This window comes from Battus philenor, unplaced genomic scaffold (genome assembly GCF_028537555.1).
Source record: "Battus philenor isolate CCGP_79_NKW_IND1 unplaced genomic scaffold, ilBatPhil1.0.hap1 SCAF_9, whole genome shotgun sequence".
Lineage (NCBI taxonomy): Eukaryota > Metazoa > Arthropoda > Insecta > Lepidoptera > Papilionidae > Battus > Battus philenor.
In genome coordinates, this window is record NW_027181759.1 from 10,214,122 (window position 1) to 10,238,024 (window position 23,903).

Sequence of the window (23,903 nt, forward strand, 5' to 3'; positions counted from 1 at the left end):
TATGTTAAAATAAACATCTCTCTGCAAATCTCGTTAGCTAAAAAATTAATTTAAAAACTTTTTGGACAACATCTTCAAAATTATCATAAATTTATTATGTTGCAACTAATGAATAAAAATAAACTACTGCTCATCGGTATAAATGTTATATATCATTTTTGTATACTTTTAAACCTAATAAATATTAATATGAAAGTTCATTACTGATAAACATCTGACCTAAGTCGATAATAAACAAAATGGATTTTAAAAATCACCTAATATATTGCATTGTGTATATATTTATATCAAAGGATTATTGCTAATGTAAAAACAAATTGTAATCTTTTAACCGCATTAAACTATCTACGCAAAAAGATTAATGAAATACTATATTCCCGCTACATTTATTATAAACGCCGATTGCTTGTTTATAATTTCGTAAGAATCTTAAGCACCATTAGTTCTATAAGGTAACAATGCCTAACGTTTACTAAAACCTCCACTTAAAAAGTCCGACCACCTAGCGCAAACATTATATGCTCAAATGCAATCCAATTAATCAACGCCCACGGTCCTAATCTAATCCACATCGGAATGAAACCGTTGTAAAGTGACATGATACCTTCATTCTTGACAGATATTTGCAAACAGTCGATCATTCCGCGGTATAATATCCCCCTGGAAAATAAGTATTATTATTATTATTAAGGATTGCACGACCCATTCTGCAACAGATTATTTAAATAATGAATGATAAAACTTCAATTCAGGCTAAGAAAAAAAAAGGTTTCTCGCGTTCCTTTTTAAAAAGTAGCCCTAGGTACAATCCCTTTTTAAAAAGTAGCCCTTTCAATCATTTTACAATAATTACACTTTGCATACAAAAGTGCGGTTAAAAGAGCGCTATACTCGGTTAAACATACTCAAACTTCAAAGCTAAAACAGTAATTCGCTGCAGTAAGACATATGGGCGCCCCAGAAGCCCCATCTACAGGAAACTATCAACAACATTTTTGTCTCGATTGATTGAAAGAGGAATACAAAACTAAAACAACTAATACTAAAATTAAGTAATTATTTTTGCTAGATGCCAATAGTGTTGTTTGAAAACTCTTAAGAACATATTTATTAAGACGTTATAAATATGTCATCTAATAAAGTTACCGTTGTCGGTTTCGATAACTTTAAACTATTGGCAAATTGACATACAAAAAAACTTTTGCGTTTAATATTATTATAACCTGAAATCCTTCTAAAATAATAATTAATTATTGCTTTTTCATCCATGTGTCTAATCAATTACCTAAGACAATTAAAAAAAAACTAGATTTTGTGCCGTGGATGTTGTTGTCTTTTTGTATAACTGCCATCTATACAGATGCACAGCAAGCCACAAACAGTTTAGTATTATAATAATATTTTATTATAGTCTAACAAAAGATGTCGCTACGATGACCTATTGATATCATGAAAAATTTAAATAATTTAATTTTGAGTTATAATTAAATATAAATGATTTATTGCTTTACATGCAAACTTATTATAATAAAAAGTGAACAAATCATATGCTATTTTAATTATCACCTAAAAAAAATTGACAAATGTACCTAGCAAAATATAATATCTTATACAGTATGAAGAAATCAAATTATATTATTACTAATGAGATTTTCTTTATTTTGTGAAACTTTTGCAGTGAACGGTCTCTAATGAATGATATAGACGGAACAGATGTAAAACGTCATTCACATGTCCTTGATAAGTTGACTAGAAAATCGACTACAACGAAAGGAAAAGGACAATAATTCTCAATGAGCCTGCGCCGAGTGCGACTTTGACCCGGTTCTTTGACCTCGACCGCGCTCTGTACCTACGCTACGGCCACAAATAATGCATCAAAACATTGACGCCACGACTTACGCCATGCGTACTTATCGATTCCACGTTATCGTAATGGCCTCACGATGGATACGAACGCTACGTAATAACAAATGATTAATATTTTTACATGTCTGATACGTATGGTGCAATGACGTGCGCGGGCAGATTTTCGTCTTTTCTTATTATGTAATGTTTCAATTTTTTATCCAAAAATTAATAAATTTCAATGAGCGAATTAAATGAGCTTACATTTCAATATTGCTGTTCATGTCTAAAATATTATTGAAGTAAAAATTACTAAGTGTAATTATCAAAAATAGTTTTCGTCATTCATTTGTATATTCTGGTATCAACCAGAGAAGGAAGAGAAGGTATCAACCTTAGATATTCGGATGCAAATTAACGTGCAGTAAAAATTCTGTCTTACAGATAGATAAACTGTTTTTTTATTTAATAGCATTCTTGTATTGGCGACGAAAGTAACCGACATTACCCGGTGGATAAGCAAATTGCAGTGGCGGGCGCAGGCCACGTAGCGGGCAGAACTGAAATGCTGGGACCTTAAGGTTCTGGAGGGAAGACCATGAACCGGCAAGCTTAGGACCAAAAAAGTGGATAGATGATATCGTTAAAGTCGTAGAAAGTGTTCGTGTTTAATATGCGAATCTGCGTTTATCAAGTTGTCTGTTTGTACAGCGAAAATAATGAGTTTGTATTATTTATTTATAGCGCATCGATCATGTAACATTTCTTTTGTTACGCAGTGTCTGATACATACTTGCCATCAGGTCCCACAGGCTGGTTCATGAGGCGGGTTTTCAGCACGTCGGCAGGCGTGCCCACCACCGCCGCAACCAGTCCAGCTGCGAAGGCGGCCAGTCCATGCGTCACCACATTATCCTCCATGCCAACATCTCGCATTAGAAACTGTTTGGTGCAATCGTAAGCAGCCAAGTCGCCCAGGTTCACCAGGGCTGCTCTTTGCATATTTGGAATAGCACCTACAAGATTATTAAATGTTAATAAAATCTAGACAACCAAGACTTTGATATAATGTCATGCAATAGAGTATCTATCTATGAAGACGCAGTACTTTCCAAGATATTGAAATAAAAAAATTCTCGCTATTGGCAGACTTGTGTTTGTATTTTTTCGCATTTTCACCGACGATTATTTTATAAAGAATTTCAGTGTTTGATTTGTCTTGGTATCGTAGAGATTAAATGGTGGCTTATGATCAACGTACAAATACATGATCGATATTTAATTATGTCATAGAATCTTGTATTTATTTATACTGGTGTAATCGTAAACAGGTTGGTTTACCCAGATTAGCATATTATAATATTCATTAAATCAATGTGTAATAAATAAAAAGCTAATAGCTATTGTAATAAAGGCGATAATAATAATTTTTTGTGTTAGATTACATAGTATGTCTATCGAAATTAGATAATGATGTGGCCAATTTTCGGTTCCCAATAATACGGTATCACACACCATACAATAGTAAAATTGTTCCATTACCGCATGAAACCTTTGTTGGATGGTGTACGGTGATTAGAGTTGGCATCCTTAATCGTGAGGGCTTATACAATTAAAATTCTTCTTATGGGTTAATTGAAATCAAAGGTGGCAGACACATGCGCCTCTTTGAACGATTATCTGTGGCTCTCAATAAATATATCCGAGTTCCATTTTCATGTTATTATATTTAATAAAACTTTTCTATTTTATATGTTTCAAATATTGTTGGCAACATTTTTAAAATACTAATTAAAACTTTGTAAGAACTATACATATTTTGTATACATATACTTTTTTGCATAGGTCTTAGTCACCCGTGGTTATTGTTAAGAAAAAAATCGGCCACAATTATCTTCTTGAAAGTTGTTGACAATGAAGAGTATATGCTGGTAAAGCTCTGGGAGACTATGCTGATGGGTATTCATATTCTTTATCATATTTACTTTATAATAAGGGACAACCTTAATAAACCGTCCGTCAAAAACAAAATTATAAAAAAAAAACCGTCCGTCAAATATGAAAAATAAACATGAGAAAAAATGTGTAACTACCTCTCCAAAATCCTTTAATACCACTCTCGTTATACAGTGTAGAGTACGCCTGCATGCAGCTAGTGAACCTCGGAGGTTTCCCTTGGAGCAGGCGACGGCCCTCCGCCTGCATCTGGACCTTGACCAGGTCAGCCGGCGACGCGATCAACTGCGCCATAGCACCGGCCGACATTCCGCCTGTTGGACTTCCATTTGTTGTTACCTTCAATCACATATTTTCAAACATCCCTAAACATACCACCCGACTTTTTAAATACACTACGATTCAATTTAAAATTAATTGGAATGTGAATGCTTACAGAAAGAAATATTCAAAAATTCAATTATTAGTCACACTAACTTATACAGTCAATATGAACATGACGGAGTTGCAATTCTGAGTGACGATATGTTATTACATTATTAATGCAAATAGACTATATCTTCGCAAGAAGCATCTTTATTTATAAAATTAAATAAGAGTTACTGGTTTGAAAGAAAACTACGTAAACTAAGTTCGCAGTTTTAATTGAGAGAATGTTGAATACAGTAAGCATTGTTACAGAGTGTGCATTCGATTTCCTCAATATACGAAAAATATCACATCTTTTAAGAAACAGGCGTATGAAAGTTTCCAATATCGTATAAACTGCATTTGAAACGTTTTATTTAAGAATTTAGACAATTTTTGGTGATTTAAAAATTAACATTCTAATATCATAAAATATCATGAGAGTATATATATTTGTAATAACCAGTTTTTCGTGTTAAATTATTTTTAATATTTTCAATTTCATTGGCTTGTGTTACTGCTCACCCAATGACGCCACCGCAAGAGTGACCGCCCCGTTTTCATCTTTGAAGGTATTGCGAATTTGTTCGTAAAAAACCAGCCTGCAGCCAGAATATATTGCGTGCCGCTGGAACATCGGCAATAGACCACTCCACAGCTTTAAAACGCCTTCCTGTTTGGCTATGCTTACGGCTGTCCGCATCATGCCGAGGTTTTCTAGCTAAAACAATGTAAAATTACCTTTATGTAATTTGAATAGAGTGGATAATTGTTACCTATTTAAATATAAAAAAGTAATAGAAATAGTGCATACTTTTTAGAAGTAAAAAATTTTAGAGTACGTTAGAACGTAAGGAGTCATTAAGAATATGCATCTCCAATATGAAACTCACGCTATTCCAAGTACATAGACTTGATTAAAAACATTTAATACCATTTTCTTAAATATCTGTCTATCGCCAAAACATTCCATATAAATGAAAAAACTTAATGACACTGGTATATCGGAGAAATATAGCAAATATTTCCTTATTTTTTAAAGTAATTAATAAAGAGATTGATCCCCTGATCTACTAAATAAAGTTTAATATTGCAAGGTCTTTTGATGTAATATATCCTTATGTATACAAGTCTAACCATCTGAGTTTGTGGAGGGCTCCATTTAGATCAAGACGCTAGACCATGATAGTTTTAATATGAACGAAGCCAATCTATTTATAGTTTTTTTCGAATTTGAAACTTCTGGCATTTTTGCCATATCGTACACAAGTCGTCACCGTAAATGAGCCTACGTGGATAATAATATAAATAAAACAATAAGTGTTTCTGATTATTTAGACCCTTTTTGGAATACCGTTCCTTTGGCGTGAAGATTTTTAGGCAAGATATTTAAAATTATTGACAATAGATTTTTTATTTGCTTTCTTTTCAAAATCGTGTTTGAACTCAAAATTATGTTGCAGCCATATAATATTATAATTTGAAAATTTTTGGATGTCTCAAATTTAAAATACAATTTATTATCTATAGCTGTTAGTCTTCCACATCAATAACAAAAAAGAATACTCAGATATTTCATAAGTTTGCGCCTTTTGGTCTTAATTGTTGTATAAATGACAGAGAAAAACGAACACCTTAAAAGAAAGTATTCTTAGATCGTTGCGAAAAATCGACGCGTCGCCCTGCTGGCTTACAGCTTTGTCGGATGTGAGATGGCTTACCACTAAAGGCACTTAGACTAAACATTTTCACAGAGACTAAGCTGAGTGCCATCTCGGGCGCCTCAGCTCGAGCCGTTACATCATTTCAACGGATTGGGAAGTCGCCAAGCCTTTAAATGGCCTAGGCGGATGCTCGACATACTTCTAGAAGCTATTAATTAGCTTGTATGTAAAATATTTAATAATGTGAGCCAGTGGGTATAATTTTAAACATAAAAATGACGCTATGCAGTAAACATAACTGGATATTGCAACATAAATCACTGTGAAATCTAATCAATATGTTACTGCGTTGCAAAATAGCGTAATAGAAATTGATTAGTGTTGGGGTTTCTTTTGTTGTCATTCCGTAAATGACGACTTGAAGGCGATATATTCAGATTTAGAGAGATTTTTTGAATTAGGACCATGGTATCCTACACGCATATCGCCAGAAAATCTGGTGATGATCTTCAAAAACTTATTGTCTCCGGGAATGCGATTGTTTACTTAAGTGGTGTATCCTATGCGCTCCTCTAACTAAATTCCCACCATTCTCAACATGAATATGTCTGAGGCCGCACACGTCGCATAAAACCGGAACAGATGGAGAAACATCGTAAGAGATAAGATCACTGCATGTTTGGGGTCACGAGCCCCATTAGAGAAACGAAGTTAGGGAGAGGAGGACACATAAATTGCAAACACCTGATTGTTAAAAGTAATTATTGGAGGTGGACAAATATTCGTGAGTCTTGTTGGTGGATATAAATAACCACGAAGTGACTGCACAAAGAAGGTAACGATGTCGCAGGAAACGCCGGAGCGTTAAGATCTTTGAAGACGTTACGTCGCAGGTCGAATATAAGCGTCTCCGTGTGTTTTATTTAAGAAAAATATTCAACGATATAATGTTGGTGGTGTTACAGTTGCTGATACGTATGCTTTTTAAAAATACTTCTGCGGCTACTTTTATGACAAGTAAGTATTTATCATCATCGCGCCAGCCTATAGATGCCCATTGCAAGGCATAGGTCTCCCACGATGACCAGTCTTGAGTTGCCCGCATCCAGCGACTTCCTGAGACCTTGACTATTTTGTCAGTTTACCTAATGGGGGGCCTACCCACGCCAGGTCTGCCGGCTCATTTATGTGTAATGACTTGTACAAATATTGCATCAGTCTAGTTTAAATAAATAAGAACTTGAGCCAAGAACGCGTTAGTATCAATTATTTAAGGTCAGTTTACAAATAAACTCTACGCCATACATACGGACTACATATTGAATCAGCTATGATACTGTTTTCTCGTTAGTAACTTTAATTTTAAAGTGTAATTTGGCATTGCGATCAATAGCGATTTTGCCAAACAAATCGAAGATGGTGTTAAAACATTGAATGCTCCTCATCATTTATTTGTTATTTGGAGCTTGAAACTGAGTTTACGTATGTTATGTTTGGCAAGTATTTTGTATACAGAAAATATATTAATTATAAAATTAACACAATCTACAATTTTTAATTTATACATCTGAATCCTAACAATGTTAGCAATCATTGTATATGTGCAAGTGATTGTTAAAAACGAAGGGTAATCTTGGAAAAGTAGCAGTGACGACAACGCTTCTAAAAGTAGGTATTAGTGCCAAAGAGACACCGTTTAATGTTAATCGTAGTGAGGTGCGCGCTGCGATCGATTGATATGTGAATGGTTTGACGTTCATACCGTTGTATATTAAGTCTTATTGAATAAATAAACGTGATAGTTTCTTACAATAATGACATAAGATTCACAATATAAAAAGTTTAGTCCAAAGTGATTACGCATTGATTTGTGGAAATTGAAACTAGACTTTACTATTATAAGGTAAAATAATAGATGGACTGGAAACTAATTTTTTTTCTGTCGACATATTTTACAGAAAAACCAATTGATTTTTACCGTTCCAGCATTGAAAATTTTTATACTAGATGACAAAAGGTAGTTGATAACGAAGATAATTAATAAATTATTGGAAATAAAAACTTGTTAAAAATGTAGCCGCGTGTAATTTAACTTAAGAAAGCTACATTACTTTCCGGTTCCCCTAATACACGGTAAGCGAGAAAGGCGTGCGAATTTCAAAACTACATTGCTCGGTAAAGGCCCGCAGTGAAAACGGGTAAGTTGCTTTTCGGAAATTTAAAAATAAATAAATTTGTCAATTTAAATTTTCTTCCCTTACCTTTGTACAGTTTTTCTTGCACGAATTTTTTTAAATTCGCCCAACTTAATGTCCCATATTATGAATATCTCTAAACTAAGCGATTTTTGTGATGGTCTAGTAATGTACTGTACCTTATATCCATGTTTTGCAGTAGCAACCTCTGATTGAATCTGTAACCTGGTTTTCGTCAAATCGAACGGATACGTTACTGCAAAAAATATAGAATGTTAAATGTAACTACTAAACATCTTCGGTTAATATCCCTCAGCGTCTTGTGACGAAGTTTTAGCACTAATGTGTATTACCAGTGATGAGTTACGACACTAAAACGTGGTCTATTCTCATGTCAGTCCTCGTTGGCAAGCTCATAACGCTCAACGAGCCATGAAAAGGACTATGGAAGGGATTTCTCTATAAAACCGAATCAGGAATGAGCAGATTTGTAGAACGAAAACGGAAATAGCAATTTGAAGGGACAGTGGATAGACCACATGGTGCACAAAACAGATGTCTGCTTGGACCTTAAGGTTCTGGAGAGGAGATCACGAACCGATAAAAGCAGCGTAGGATGTTCTCTCCACTCAGAAGGTGAAAAGATAACCTTATCAAGGTCGTAGCAATATGCTATCTGCCCCTACCGGTTCTATTGGAAATCTATGGAAGAGGCTTATGCAATGGACATTCTACAACTTAAACGAAGAAAATGACTTGTTTCAATTAACTTAATGTTTAAATAATCCCTACATTTTTATGAACTGATGAGACTTTAATATTGTTTTATAAATATATTTTAACCGAGGTTTCTTTCGTTAGAGATAGAGTATTAGTTCAACTGCGGCGCGTTTATACACCACCAAACAATAGTATATTTTTGTTCTTCACCAGTTTCACTCATATTCGATGCTGTTAAACCGTCATTGTACTCGGGGATTCCGGTTTCGGACCACGCGAGCTAAAAACCCTTAAATTTAACAGCGCTACAGTTACAGCTAGTTCTCGTAAAGAATTCAATGAATTATCAGTATCCCTCAGCCTAAGTCAACTACCTGGTCATTTTAAACTTGTCTTTCTAAATAAAAACGACTTTATTTAGAAAGACAAGTTTAAATTACAGAGCGAAGCCAGGTCTGTGGACAAGAATGATTCACTTCATTCTTAATACGAAACAATTGTAGTAAAATCGCTGTGCTATGTCTAAAGATGTCTGGTGTAGATGCGATATTGCGCATAATACTATTGTTTCTCTAAATAGGTTATATTGCCCTACTACTATGGTTAAGCCATGGCCTAATGATTAATGAAGGGATTTTATTCCTTTAAATCTAAAAAAAAATGTTTCAATAATGTCAGTAATGGGTTTCTTTTCTTTCACTAGGACCTCTCTTTGGATTTAGGCCTCCTTGAGCATTTGCATCTGTCTTCGCCTTGTTGAAAAAAAAAACAATAGATTGTAAACAACGCATTACCTGATTCAGCTGTCCAAGCAGCAAGCACTGCAACGATGTAGCGTGTAGCAATGGAGTCGCTCCTTTTGGCGGCAGGATGGTTGGCGTTGCGTAAAACCGCCATATTAAATGATCACCCTTTTGTCGGACTTTGATTTTTCATCACACCTACAAACAAAATTTACCAATTAATTTAAATATCTATTAACAACAAAGATACTTTAGTACAAACACACACACACATTTAATAACGCGATCCATTTTTTCGATCGTTACACAATCTTTTCATTTTTAACTTGATTTGGTGTCTATCACTAAGTAATTACTTACATATAAACCTAAATAGATAACGTTATAAAAATTAATGACTAAAGCTGATATTTAGGAAAATTCTGATTGTGTTAAAAGTAACTTTTATTTATTAGTATAATAAAAGTACTTTTACACCGAAATTGACATTTATACAAAGTTCCGTGTCAGATTTTTGCAATATAAAACATATGTATTTTACAAAATATAAAATAACGCATAACGCAACGCCTTTCGTTGGCAAAATGCCTTTTAATTTTAGCTCTTGTTGTCTTAGAGCTTAACTCGCTTATCTTGAATTTGACCCAACCAAAACCGACGAGGCAGATCCAATACCCTATTTACAATGTGGTCCTGGTAAATCGCCAAAGAAAAAGTGGTACTATGTAGACACTTTCTTTGCTTGCGACTTTGCTTTCGCAACGAATTCAAGAAGGACTTCGTCTGGAAACCTGCCAACTTCTGCTCATCTATGAGAACTTAGTCGATACACACTCACACTAACGCGCGGAGACACGGAGTCATTGGTTATAGGTGTAAAAACTAAAGTGTGAATGTACCCATATGTGTAACTCATTTGCTGTCAATTAATGTTTGTTACATCCTATCCAAACATCAATTTGCTTTTAGAAATAATAACTGGCGTAATAATAGTATAGTAAGAAAAACATTTTCAAATATCGTATTACGTCATATTTAAATTAATTTTTGTTTACAATCTGTCCCTGCACACTTTGCATTGATAGAAATTGTTGGTCTGTCGTATTGCAATAGATACAATAACGTATTTCGAAGTGATCGCTTTATACAAGATAATTGGATGTAGGTTTTTAAGATTTAAAGATTTTTGTTGCCGATGAACTATGCGAACATTAACCTCTTCAAAACTTTTATTTTTAAAACCCAATGCCCGTATAAAAAGTGTATCTTATAAATACGAGTTGAGAGACATGTATTAGTGGTATACATTTGTCTCTTATAAGTGGCCGGCTAGGTAGATAATCCCTGCGGCGTTCATATCTGCCGCATAAATTAGTGTAATAAGTATTCCTAAGTACCGGTTAGAGACCGCAGTGACCGGCATAATTATTCGGCTAATGACGTATTATCTTAATCGCAGACATAATCGTGCGTGAATTAAAACGCGAATTTTTTAATACAAAACTTTACGCTTTCTATGGTACATTAGACAAATACTAAATGCACTCTTTCTTCGAAAGAAAATTGTAATAAAACAACAGTTTTAAGGGTAACTTTAAAAGATAAAACAGTGCAATTTATGCTTTAATCTTTTATATATCCATTTATTTCATTTCTTTTTTTAGTATCACATTATTATTAATATGGATCATTTACAGTCTACACAAGTGGTCATGAAATGAATTTGTTTTAAATAAGAATCATATAGCGTTCTCGTTTAATAAAAACCTTCAACTTAATACGTGTCTACGAGAGTTTCAAATTCGCCCTGATCTGAGATAAGCTCACAACAAACACAATCTATTTTTATTTTCGGGTCGTGGTTTACTTTCGTAAAGCTTAATTCTATACTTAGAACAATACATTTACAAACTTTATAATCACTTAAAAATTCTTTACACTATAATAAGATCTGTTTGCGTGCGTCAAGTAAATCATTTTAACTTATTACATGACAATTTATCGTAGTTTATTGTAAAATCTTACACTTGAAGAAAGTTTGTAATTCGTTTTAATCAATTTTTAAATGATAATCGGTGCTAAGTAAAATTAAATGCTCTTAAAAGGAGAAAATGATCTATATATATCACACCCGATACATTCAAACGCCGCACTGTCCTAAGATTGAGACACATACTCGAGTTTATGGATGACGGGACAACATTGCACGTCATGATTATCGCTATTTGATAACCAACCAGTCTTGTCAGAAACGAGGTCGGATCGTCGGCCGACCAACCCCGATCATACTAGATGGAAGCGTTGATAGTTTCTTCCGCTACTTCTACAAGCGCTAACGCTTCTCGAAGTGATAATCCATATTAGCCAGGCAACAGTAACCGACTAGCCGAGGTTCGGCACTCTAGGACACTTCGTTTTGAAATGCTAAGTGGGTATTATCTACAAGTGACAGCTCAAGCCGAGGTCCCTTCGTGGGGGCGCGTCCACCGGAGCGATTTAAGAGTTCAGCGAACACTCAATCCGGGAATATAGTAGTATATAGCGGCTCGAATCGATACACCTCCGAGAACCCTCAAGCTTCGTTACTTTAAAAGAGGTCGTTAGCTAGATGCTCTCTGCACCCTGCCACCTCAAACCAGCTGAACCTTAAAATACCCTTGGACAGAAGTGATAGTCCGATTCACAATAAAAAAATCTATGTGTATTATATTCCGCAAAGTAAATAAATTATTTGTAAAAAAATTTATATATATCCCTGTGTTTTCGTATAAATCGCCGTACAGATTGCTTATATAATATTCAGTGATTTAAATAGCATAACGATAAGTTTAACACACACACTTAGTATCTACAGTAATCTTAGTTACAATAACTTTTCCGGAACATTTTACAGGTAATTAGTAACGATGAAGGAATTTTCTTTCAAAACTAAATTTAATGTCACTCCGAGCCATTCGATACTGGTTCATCTATTCTGTATTACCTTATCTATGACAATCATTATCTTATACAAAGAATAAGCAAATAAAATAATGGCGTCTAATTTACTGCCAAGCGAACCATTTATGTTAATTACCAAAAACAAATTTCGTGGTATTTTCGTCTATATTTCGTGAACTTTGAAAAAATTACGAAAAAGATGAAGAAGAATGTGGCTTTATACAATTTGACAAGAAAAAAAAAATCGTGCTGTTACACAAGATATTATTGTTAATACAGCATTCATAATAATTACCGCATTTATGATATGTTAGGAACTTATTTTTGTCGTTCTTATATTCTTGAAATTTAGACACTATGACAATTTATATAAATAATATAACATGATAATTCATTAATTATACACGAGTATATTGTAAAACGGTGCATGCTTGCCGACAAGAGTTTCGAACTTTATTTAGCCTAGAGAAACCTTATCTATATTTCTTTATAATGCTAACTATATGTACATAGCTATTTTTTCGCATAGACAAGATTATCATAAATATATCATAATATTGACTTAACTATTCTCGGAGTCTATATTACAGATTGCACGTGCAACTCTTTATTTAGTACATAAATCGTATCGATTGATTTAGACAAAACATTACATGTAGTACAAATCCTTCAGTAACTAATCATGTCGTGGTGCTAAAAATAAATCTTACATAAATAAAACAAAAGGTTTGAATTTTTTTAATCTGTTATGGTAAATGCCCCATAGTTCGCTTCCTTAGAATTTTCAATGCATATGAAAATATGTTCTATCGGTACGTATTGCCTCGTTTGCGGTGGCATAGAAACAAGAAGCGAATCACATGTTAGTAGGCCTTGAATAAGGAAATCGCGTATACGTGAAAAATTAGTAAATAAAATCTCAGATAACAGTTCAGTTGATAAAGATTAGATAACATTAACATATTTAAAATGGCAGCCGTTTTAAACGATGTAAATACGTGTGCATTATACTTATTAATAAATAATTATAAAATTGTAAATATGTTTTAAGCAATATTTCATACCTATTCCTCAATGAAATTTTATTAAAATTCTCTTTATCTTAAATTTTAATTTATTTATGAAATCGAAACGAGAACAACTAAAATAAAATGCTAATCATCTCGTTTGTACAATTAATAAAAAAATAAGTTTATATGTATGACATGTTCGAATTTTAAACTTGTCCGTCATAAAAAAAACTATTCACTTTTTAATTATTCGAAATATGCATTGAAATTTATTTACAATGACATGATATTAACTATAAAAATTATTTATCTAATTAAAAAAAAATACAATAAATTAAACGACTCTTCATATCTATATATGTTAAAATTGGCAAAATGTTAAAGGGTCTCAAAGTTTTAAATATTTATAATAATTAAATCTGCTGTAAAATATTACCTTACTACTTGCAATATGAAACCTCTTTGGTAGATGATCAAAGCACAACTGAAAAGAATTTCCTTATTGAAATTTAAATTACTTCTGTTCTATTTAAAATAAGTATTTAAGAAATGAACTGTTCAAACAACACGTATGAACTGGACTACGTTCAAACAACCATTGTGTTATTTCAATTGAGTTTCGTGTAACATAGTGAATACATTCATACTTCTGGTAATGAATTGTGTGATGGACATATTAATTTTCATAAAAACGTTTGAACTAAGTACTATATTTATGATTTTAGTTTGACAACATTCGTATACTCGTAATATAACAGGCTTGAAAAGATCTGCTATTTTCAAACGCAAATGCTTTTACGTAACGAACGTTTGACACGATGAAACCTTTACCACATATGAAAGTCAATGAATGAGCGAGGTTGACCAAAGTACAAAGTAAAGGCAAGGCTATAAATAACTATATATTGCATAAGAATAACTTTTTACATTCATCACATTACAGAACTGTATACTAAATGGCATGTCGAGATTTTTTTAAACTTAATTCGGGATAAAGGTTTGGTCAATATGACAATCATTGGGGAGGCCAATGCCTTATAGTGGGCGTTTACCAGCTGATATGATGATAATGATTATGAAAGGGATTTTTATTCGTCGTCGTTTCAGCCCATAGACGCCCACTGCAAGGCATAGGACTGTTCCAAAGGGGGATATACTATAATCGCCAAGCTTGGCAGGAGACTTGGCGATCGCAGTGTAGTATATAATGAATAAACAAAGTGTGAATTATATAAGATTCTATCCCAGGAATCGAACCCGAGACCTGTGATCACAAGTGACAGTTCTTTACCACTAGGCTATTACGGATCTAAGTAATTGACAATAAAAAAATATGTTTAAATTAGTAAAAAATGTGTATCAATCAATCAGATCGGTCAAAATGTTGATGATACTTACAGCAACTACTGCACAAACAGACTTTAATTGCAACTTCCATGTTCTAAATTAAATATTTATTACATTATCATAATTCTATAGTTAAAAATTTAAGTTTTAATAAAGTTTCGGAATTAAAGTAACCCCTTTTTTACAAAAGGTTGCACACGTATCACTGTGATCCGATTTGAAGGATATTGTGGTTAGAGACGTTGAATTAATGAATCATAACGTCTTATGTCAACAGGCGGCGATGGCAAAATAGAATTTTTCATTTGAAAATCTCTGCACTAAAATATGTCTATAGTATGTTAAATCATAAAAATAATTATTTTACCTAGATTTATTATGTATAGATTATATATGCACAGATATTAAATGTAATTGGCTACAGATAAATCATAAATTTAATATGTACATAGATATAATCTGTACATCCTGGATTAACCCTTTCAGGACCATAAGGTTACGGTACCTTATTTAATCAACTTAGTTAGATGTAATGAATTAATAGGCATCCTAAAAACATAATTTATACTAAAAATTCAAAAAACTTTTACATTTTTTTTGGAAATTTATGGGACAAATATGTCCCTATGGTTTAGCGACGGGTTACTTTCTACTTAAACTCTAAATTTTGGTTTACTTATTGGTAAGTCTGTTTTGTTGTAAATAATGTACATTTGTTACTTAGTGTACTTTTATTTACTTGTTTATGAATAATATAAATATAATAGGGCAAGTTATTTGTGGTACTCGGTGAAACAATTCCTGTTGTTAGATGATTGGTTAATGATTAGATGGATTGTTTTTTTTGAGACGTTGAAGGTTCAGGTGATTCTTGCCGTTGAAGAGTCGTCGTTTCTTCAACCTCGACATCAAATACCCCTTGGTCATCATCCTGTACTAGAAGTCTTAGGTCTTCGTCATCAAGCACTAAGTCATCTTCCTCATCGCTATCGTCACCCACAAAAATTTGAAGAATTATATTTTTCAAAGTTCAAAAACTCCACGTCCCTTACGAAACATATTCTGAGAAAAATATGAATAAGAAAATGATAGCATTTTGGTATATCACCAGGCCAAAAGTTAAGAAATTCCGTATAAAAAGTATCTCTTTACGCCGACAGGGACATCCGTGTCCCATAATCTTTATAACGATTTATCACAGAATACAACATAAATACATTACTACTGAATATTTAGAATAACAATTTACTTACCAGGTAATGATAATTTGACATTGTAAAAACTTGAAAAGCACTTTTACAATATCAATTATTTATTCCAAACAGCAGATCATTCGCGCCAAAAGAACTCTAACGTTCCGATGACTATAAACAATAAACGGTGTTAGTTATCCTATATTGCCAGTAAAAAATAATAAAAAGGTACTTTCCGAAATATAAAAACAAAAAAATAATTTACAATGGTTACGTAAATATTTAATTAATCCATGATTTTTGCTTGGGACACCGGCGTCCCCGTGGTCGTGAAAGGGTTAAAGATTCTAAAAGTTCCAAAATCTTGAAATCTTCAAAAAAATTAAACGTGCAAAGATAGTTACGGGTTTTCAAGGTTTTCTTTGATCGTACAGTAAAATACTTGCAGATAAAAATTAATCAGGTTATCGTGAAACACTCATTAAAACTTTAATAATACGGGATATTAGCGTGAATTGTAGTCTGAATAATGAATGGTGTTATAACTCATAACAGGGTACATTCATACGTTTTCTGCAATACAAGGAAATTCAGTTCCGCGACACCTGACTATAAGCTTTTCTCGTTTGTTTATATGTTAGTGTGTAGTTGGTTGCACAGCTCCGGTTAACTCTTTTTCGATACGAATCCAACATGCACTGAATAATTTTTCTTTAGTTTTATATGGTAATAGGGTAGTGTGTAGTGGGTCAAAAAATACTTAACGTATATATTAGGTCATGACTTACGACAACTACAGTTCACTCTGAACTAGACATCTAGTTGAGAACAGCTGCGATGACGTAATCCCGTATGTTCAACGTATTCGTATCGGGGTCATTGGCCGAGGTTTATTAGAGAATTTCAAAGTACATATGTTATCCATGTAACAATAATATCGAAATATGGAACTAAACATTTTGGAATTAGTTTCAGTCTATTAAAATATGTTCAAGTCGTAAGAGCGAAACGTTATTATAATTATATAGCAATGACAGACTATTGCGATAAAGCAGTGTTATTAATATAGCAAAAATAAACCAAACGTTACGTAGAAATTGCTTGTTCGATTTTTTTTAATTGAAGGTTAGTGTCCGTATACACAATTATTTAATAGAAAAATGGCAACTTCAATTTAGTAGGCACCAAATAAGTTCACTATCCTGTTTTTATATCTATTCTATATTCTCTATAATAATTTTTATTCATGGTACAAAACATAAAAATGTCTAACTAATAAAGAGCGATATTAAATGCAAAAAAATCTTTTTTGACCAAACCCTATTATATTTATATAATCATATAGTTAAATAATATATTATATTGGTTATAAACATAGCAAGTGTTTATGGTAACGCCAGTATTTTCAAGATTGAAATTTCCCACTCGAATATTGAAAATACACAAAAGCTTACATAATATTCAAAGGTCTTTAAATATAAGACGGGCGCTTCCAATGTCTTACTAGAAATCTGTGGAGAATATATGTCCAGCAATAGACGCTGGAATAATTATGATGAATATCGTAAAAACCTTATATTAGAATTGAAGTGAAATTTTTATATTAATATATTTGAACTTGGTTCTAGGAGTATTATAAATGTAACGGCTTAGACAATAAAAGACCTTTATGATATAATTATAAAAAATTTAAGAGTACTAACTAGACATCGATTCCGGATTATATTTACGTGCTTTTCGTGGCAAACAATACAGTTCTTCATTGTATAGTGAATCACTTGTGCCCGATCTTTTGTTCAGTCAGAATAAGAGTGCTTAAATGCAGTGTTTAATGCTCGTAAAGTGTTTTATTCTGCGATAAATTCAGGTATATACGCTCTTAATAACTATCATAAAAGTCAGATTTTTTTATAAACTTTTTAAGCAATATTTGCTAAACTTTGACCATAAGAAAAATTTATCAAAAATTTCAGTACAATGAATTTCTAAATACAATATGTTGATATTGATTTCCTCGGCGTTCAATTAATATCAAAACAAAAAATTACTTCTTTTTACTTCCGTTTCCTAGATTCCCTAGCCAAAACATGTGTAAAAATTTTAATGTTTGATTTTGGGAAATAAATACAATGGCCTTTTTTTACATAGGACATGTAAGTAATTAAAAATAAAATTTATAAGTATACAAAAAAAAATGTAAATAACAATCAAATGTAATAATTATACTAACGCCACGGTTCAAACTCGAAGTTGACCCTTTCCGAACAAATTAACCGGCGTGTTCACTGCACACGCACGATATGAACATTGAAATGTTTTCATCAATGGCGTTCATATCAGGCAAAAGTGTTAGAGAGAGAGACACTATACGGCGATCTATAAATAGAATTATTTGTGTTTGGCCCTAATTCGCGGTTATCTCTTCGCGGCGCGAGAGAGCGCGAAAGCAAGCACGGAACGCTTGCGTCCGACTTCCATCGCTACCGAGTTGTGACTACTCATTCAGGCATACGGTCTATCAGCCAAAAGAAAGAGCTGTTGTGAGGTTGTGATATCTCTTTCCTGCCCCGACCTCGTTGTAAAAATGTAAATAGAACGATTTGTAAATTATTAGTCATCAATGAACGTATTTCATTGAAGCGTGTCATGACTCCGACTCAATTATCAATTTTTTTTTTCTTTCTTTAAAACATCTTTAAAATGTTTACGTCACAGTTAGTATTTCATCTTCACCATTAGTTTACATATTTTTATTACTCATGTTGAACCAGTATATGTATAAATGAGACAAACAGGAAATAATAAATAAATATACTCACGTGTAAAACAATTACACATCTATTATTACAGAAAATGTCATCACCGCCAAGGACGACTTGTCATGTAATCACTAACCCAATACTTCCCAACGTGAGACCTACGACCCACAGGATGTAACTCGACTATACAGAATACCAACAAACAAAAACTACGAAAAAAGTACACATATGATTTAAAATAAAAACTACTATAATGGAGACTTAAAATCAGTTAATCACAAAATAAATAATTTTATACTAATAATACAATATAATTTATACACAAAATTGTTTTTAAATTTTTTATATATTCTCACATACAATCATATTAGAATTAAAAATGTCTTTTCAAGACGTTCATTTATTAATCATCAAATATTACAACAAAAACGAATGCAGCTAGCTAAACATCAACTATCCTATATGTAGTTAGTAATAAACCTTTTACAGATAATCTTTCGTCTTACAAGGCGTTAGACGCACTATGACAAATATACCGATTTTGGTAAAGAAATAAGTAAGTATTACATCTCTAGCTTAAGATAAAAAGAATCGCTACGTGTTTTGAAACAAAGTCAAAAATTGAAGACATTTGATGTTTTTAGTCTTTTTTGCAAACCGCACTCCATAGTAAGAGAGGTGACATTGAAAGTTTCACTAAATATCAAATAATTAAATCCCCTTGACAATTGTGACAAACACTGGAGCCACCTCTCTTTAGGGGTCTTTTCTACAGTATTTTCGAAGTCACCGCTTTTTCGAAACGATGTTTGATTATGATTCCACGAATTCTTTTTTTGTTTTTATTATTAAATTAAAGTCGTATGATGCATAGTCAGAAATGCACTCTCTCTAGTTTCTGTTAGATGTCGACGCTATATAGCTTATTCAGGCTGTTACAGCTTCGTCGGTCACAGAGCTAATATTTAAATTTCTCCTACTGCCAAGTCTGCTCGTGCCCATGCACCACTTGAATATTACGTATCGCGTCGGTGTGACTCGTGTATACTGTTTCTTCTTTTCTACCGGTAGTGTTGAAGGGAGTAGTCCTCGTTCCGTAGCTGTTGCTGTTGTCGTTTTGTCTGTTTCTGCAGCTCTGTGTTGAAGTTTCCTTCTTTCTTAAAACTCTTCTTTTTGATGGACCTCTTGCATAGCCGTGTCCACTCTTTGTGGAGACTCATATTGGCCAGGAATCTACTGTAATTCAGTTGTACGGCGAGTGCTGACGCGTTGTTCTTATGCCGGACTGCTACGTGGATGTTGTTTTCAAAATCTTTCCAAAACAACAGACAAACAAATGCATCAATGGTCAATCATCAGCATCGATATGCTGTTACTGTTTTATTGCTAACGAAACCAAATGTGACGTAATTGCCAGTCCGTCTAAAGAGCGAAACTATCGTTTTTTTCCATATAATTACTTCTCTCTAAACTTCTGTATTTATTTTTTAGATTCTTCTTAAGGAAACACACCCCCTGTGAAGATTGTCTTTTGGCTTCAGTATAATAAAATTTCGATTTCGTCTTACCGGCGATCTGATGAAGCAGACTCGTGAGTGCCGAAATGACATGCTCCCTGGGTTAGGGTAACCTACAGTGAAAGAAAGTGACATTCGCCGAGTCGACGGGCTATGTCGTCGGCAAGAAGATCCGACTGGTGCTGCTGGGACATTTTGTTGCGATGTTCGAGAGTCCGTGTATATCAGTACATCGATATTCGAACGCCGTGCGGAGCGAAGGCTGGTCGTCATTTTCGAAGATCAGGCATGGCGATAGGGCAACTGGAAAACTAGGAGTCTGTAACGCTTTAGACTGTGCCGGGGAGGAATTGCGTAGGATCTCTAAGTCCACAATCTTATCCACAGTCTCTCATGGTAAGAGCAGCACGGCTTGGGGAAACTGTGGAGCTCAAATAAGTCATGTCATGACATAGCCACACAGCCTCGCACCCGCACCGATTCCGGCTGAAAGACGGTCTTGTGTGCGAGTACGACCCGGATATGGGTGAGAGGGCACTGGTGGTGGACCGTGCGAAGTACGGTTGGTAGGGTGCGACTCGGAGCCGTTGCGGGAAGGAGGATAGACCGACGCGTTACCGGAGGCTCTCTTCGATGATCCTCTTAGGCCGCATCTCCTCATTTTTTTAGACAAACATGTCCTTGAAGATTTATGGCTAAAGTCAGCAGTTTGCTGCGTACTGGGATATGGTTATTAATAGCTAACATCTCGTACCGGTCAGAACCGGCCAGTAGTATGGCAAGAATCTAATAAAAATTAAAGAAAAAGTTGTAAATAAAATAGAAGGAATATAATGAGTAGTCAATACGCATCAGTCAAGTAGAATAAGTGTTTTTAAAATGTATAAAAGTAAATATATAAGGATTAGATAAAAATAGTATGGCTTCCAAATAAGTATGGGAAGCAATTAGAAGCAAATTGTTAAAATATGATAAGCAATCATAGTAATACAGAAAAATATTAATATAAAAATTGTGATTAAAGGTAAAAATTCAAAGGCTGTTAATATAAGTAGTTAAAATTAAGTCTTTTTTTTCTTTTTTAAATTTAAATAAAACAAAATCTAAAAGAAAAAATTTGCTCCAATATTTATGGTGTAATGCCGGGATGTAATTAAGTTGCTACCAATTTATGTATACATTTCTATACTTGAGTATTAAAAAAGTTTTTAATATAATTTTATATTTGGCCAGTTCTAAAAATTTCTAATCTCACCAACGTACACGCACTCGCTGATTGGCTGTAGAAAATAATTACATATTTGATGACATCATCAATCATTTCAGAATTTTTTCACGTCGCGTTACGGAAATTGTCATTAAAATTTAATGTCAGAATTATATAGGCCGTCCTGTTTAGTGATGGTAGGTACTTGTTTACATATTGGAGTAGCGTATGTCTGCTATTTAATCGCTTTGGCGGGGACTCCCTGGGGCGACTGACAAGAGCCCTCATAAGTGAACTTTGATGTCGGATATAACACAATACTAGTTTAACATTTCGCTTAGAGGGTGCCCAAACGGCCAAATAACTGCTCTGTCGGTTTCTTTATATCCTTGATAAATATTACGAGCATATACAGAGTGCTTTAAAGGAATTTTGAATTCATAAATATTAGTTCTATCTCAAAGTCGCACAACGTGCCATGGAGAGAACTATACTCTGGATTTCTCTACAAGATCTCAATAAAAACGAGGGTAAAGGCATTGGGCAGGTTACATAACACACAGAACATATAGCCATTGGGGCCTTAAGATTCTGGAGGGAAGACCACGGGCCGTCAAGTGCAGCGTAAATCATCCACCCACAAGGTGGACAGACGATCTTGTTAAGATCCTCGAAAGGCGCTGGATGCTGAATAGGGAAAACCCATGTCCAGCAGTCACTATCCTACAGTTAAAATCGTGATTATCATGAAGTATCGGTGAATTGTTATAGGTAAGAGTAACGTATAAAATAATTTAGCTGATTTTAAATTGCTTCAGAAAGAATATTTTCATTATCAAAAATGATATTACATGTGTCTGCAACACACGATACTAAAAATTAAGATAATCTAGATACCCTTCTCTAGGTTAAAATTTGTAACTTTTTTATGGGCAACTGTGTATTATATATATACACACACTCCCGTCTTATATCCCCGATGGCACGTAATAAATTTAAGTTTATCGAACAATAATTTGTAAAAAATCGTGCTACAATGTAAAAGGTTTTTAAAGTAATAACATAGTTTGAAAATTAATTACTCTACTAGTGTGAAGACATTGTGAAAGTGACAAAAAAACCCGTCTGAGTATTGTGGGCATTTCTCTGATCAAGTCACGTTCGCAACTCTCGTATTTTTAAATTGGAGGGTACCATTATAGCTTAAATAGGCTTCTCATTGCGTACATAAGTTGTCGCTGTAAACGATCTAGAATGAATAATAAAATGATTTAAAAAATAAAGGGGTACGAATAGATAAGAATAAATAGTCACACGTTTTTTCTTTACACACACGTGTGAATCTATAGCAAAAAATAGTTAACATATAGTCTATTATATTATTTATTATTACTAATCGGAAAGTGCTCTCCTTAGTAATAATTATTCTTTTATTTCTGTCTATCGCGTCAACAATTTGACATAAAAACGAAATAAATTTACTCACTATTATTAATAAATTTTAATATTCATATTATATACAAAATTCATGAGAGTAAAACTATGGCGTTGCGCTAAGTTTAATAATATAATTAGGCCAATAGTGTTCCTAGTTACTTTAGGAGTACCTTAGTAGTGCTGAGGGGTTCTCTATCCTAATTGAAATGTTCAGTATTGTTTATTTAGTGAAGTGTATATTTCACTGTATTGGCTGCTCCATAGCTTTTATGGAGAGCTTCTACAAAATTATTTGGCTATTTATACACCGGCGGGAATAATATTATAAAGGGCTTCGACAATGCGGGGTTTTGTCAACGCGGTGTCTTGTTGCGGTGGCGTTATTCATAGTGCGTTGTCTATCGCGGCGGCGCTCTTGAAGGCGAGTCGCATGTCAACAGGGCTATTGTTCTCTCTACACTCAAAGTGTGCTGTCGGTCGGGACTCGCGGGTTAACAATTGTGCCATTGTATGTGGCTTCTACTAGCAGCTACACTGCTACGTGCACGCATTGCTTTAAACTGGTACACCAACTTTTGGAAGATGACAATGTTGTTGCATCATTTGTTTGAAATTGATATTGGTGTTGTTAGCCTTCTATTTCTTTTACTGGTTTTACAGCTTTAAATATGCACCACCAATTATTAGTCTATCACTTTGTGTGTTTTTTAACAAAAATATGCATACATGGATAATACTCGCATGCGTTTAATTAAATGTTATATTTTATAAAAAAAAATATTGAATACATTTTATATATTTGTTAAGTATATTATTTTCATATTTTTAAACTTGATTAATATTCGACTATCTTACGAATCGCTATCAGCGTTGGTTAAGTGGGCGTGATTTTGTATCTACAAAAGAGAACTATTCTTCATTTTAAACTATTATAAATATCAAGATAAATTTTAGTGCAC

The 23,903-nt window shown here is 33.6% G+C and overlaps 1 protein-coding gene across 1 annotated transcript; it reads right to left on the bottom strand.

Moving 5' to 3' along the window:
• Positions 1-385: 385 nt before the first annotated feature.
• Ucp4A (Uncoupling protein 4A) lies at positions 386-18,494 on the bottom strand. Its single transcript, XM_068775995.1, has 7 exons — positions 18,255-18,494; positions 9,586-9,732; positions 8,251-8,327; positions 4,738-4,933; positions 3,942-4,118; positions 2,642-2,864; positions 386-660 (listed from the first exon to the last, which is right to left on the bottom strand). The coding sequence occupies exons 2-7, from the start codon at positions 9,686-9,688 to the stop codon at positions 486-488; spliced, it is 951 nt and encodes a 316-aa protein (XP_068632096.1). The 5' UTR covers positions 9,689-9,732; positions 18,255-18,494; the 3' UTR covers positions 386-485.
• Positions 18,495-23,903: the final 5,409 nt, after the last annotated feature.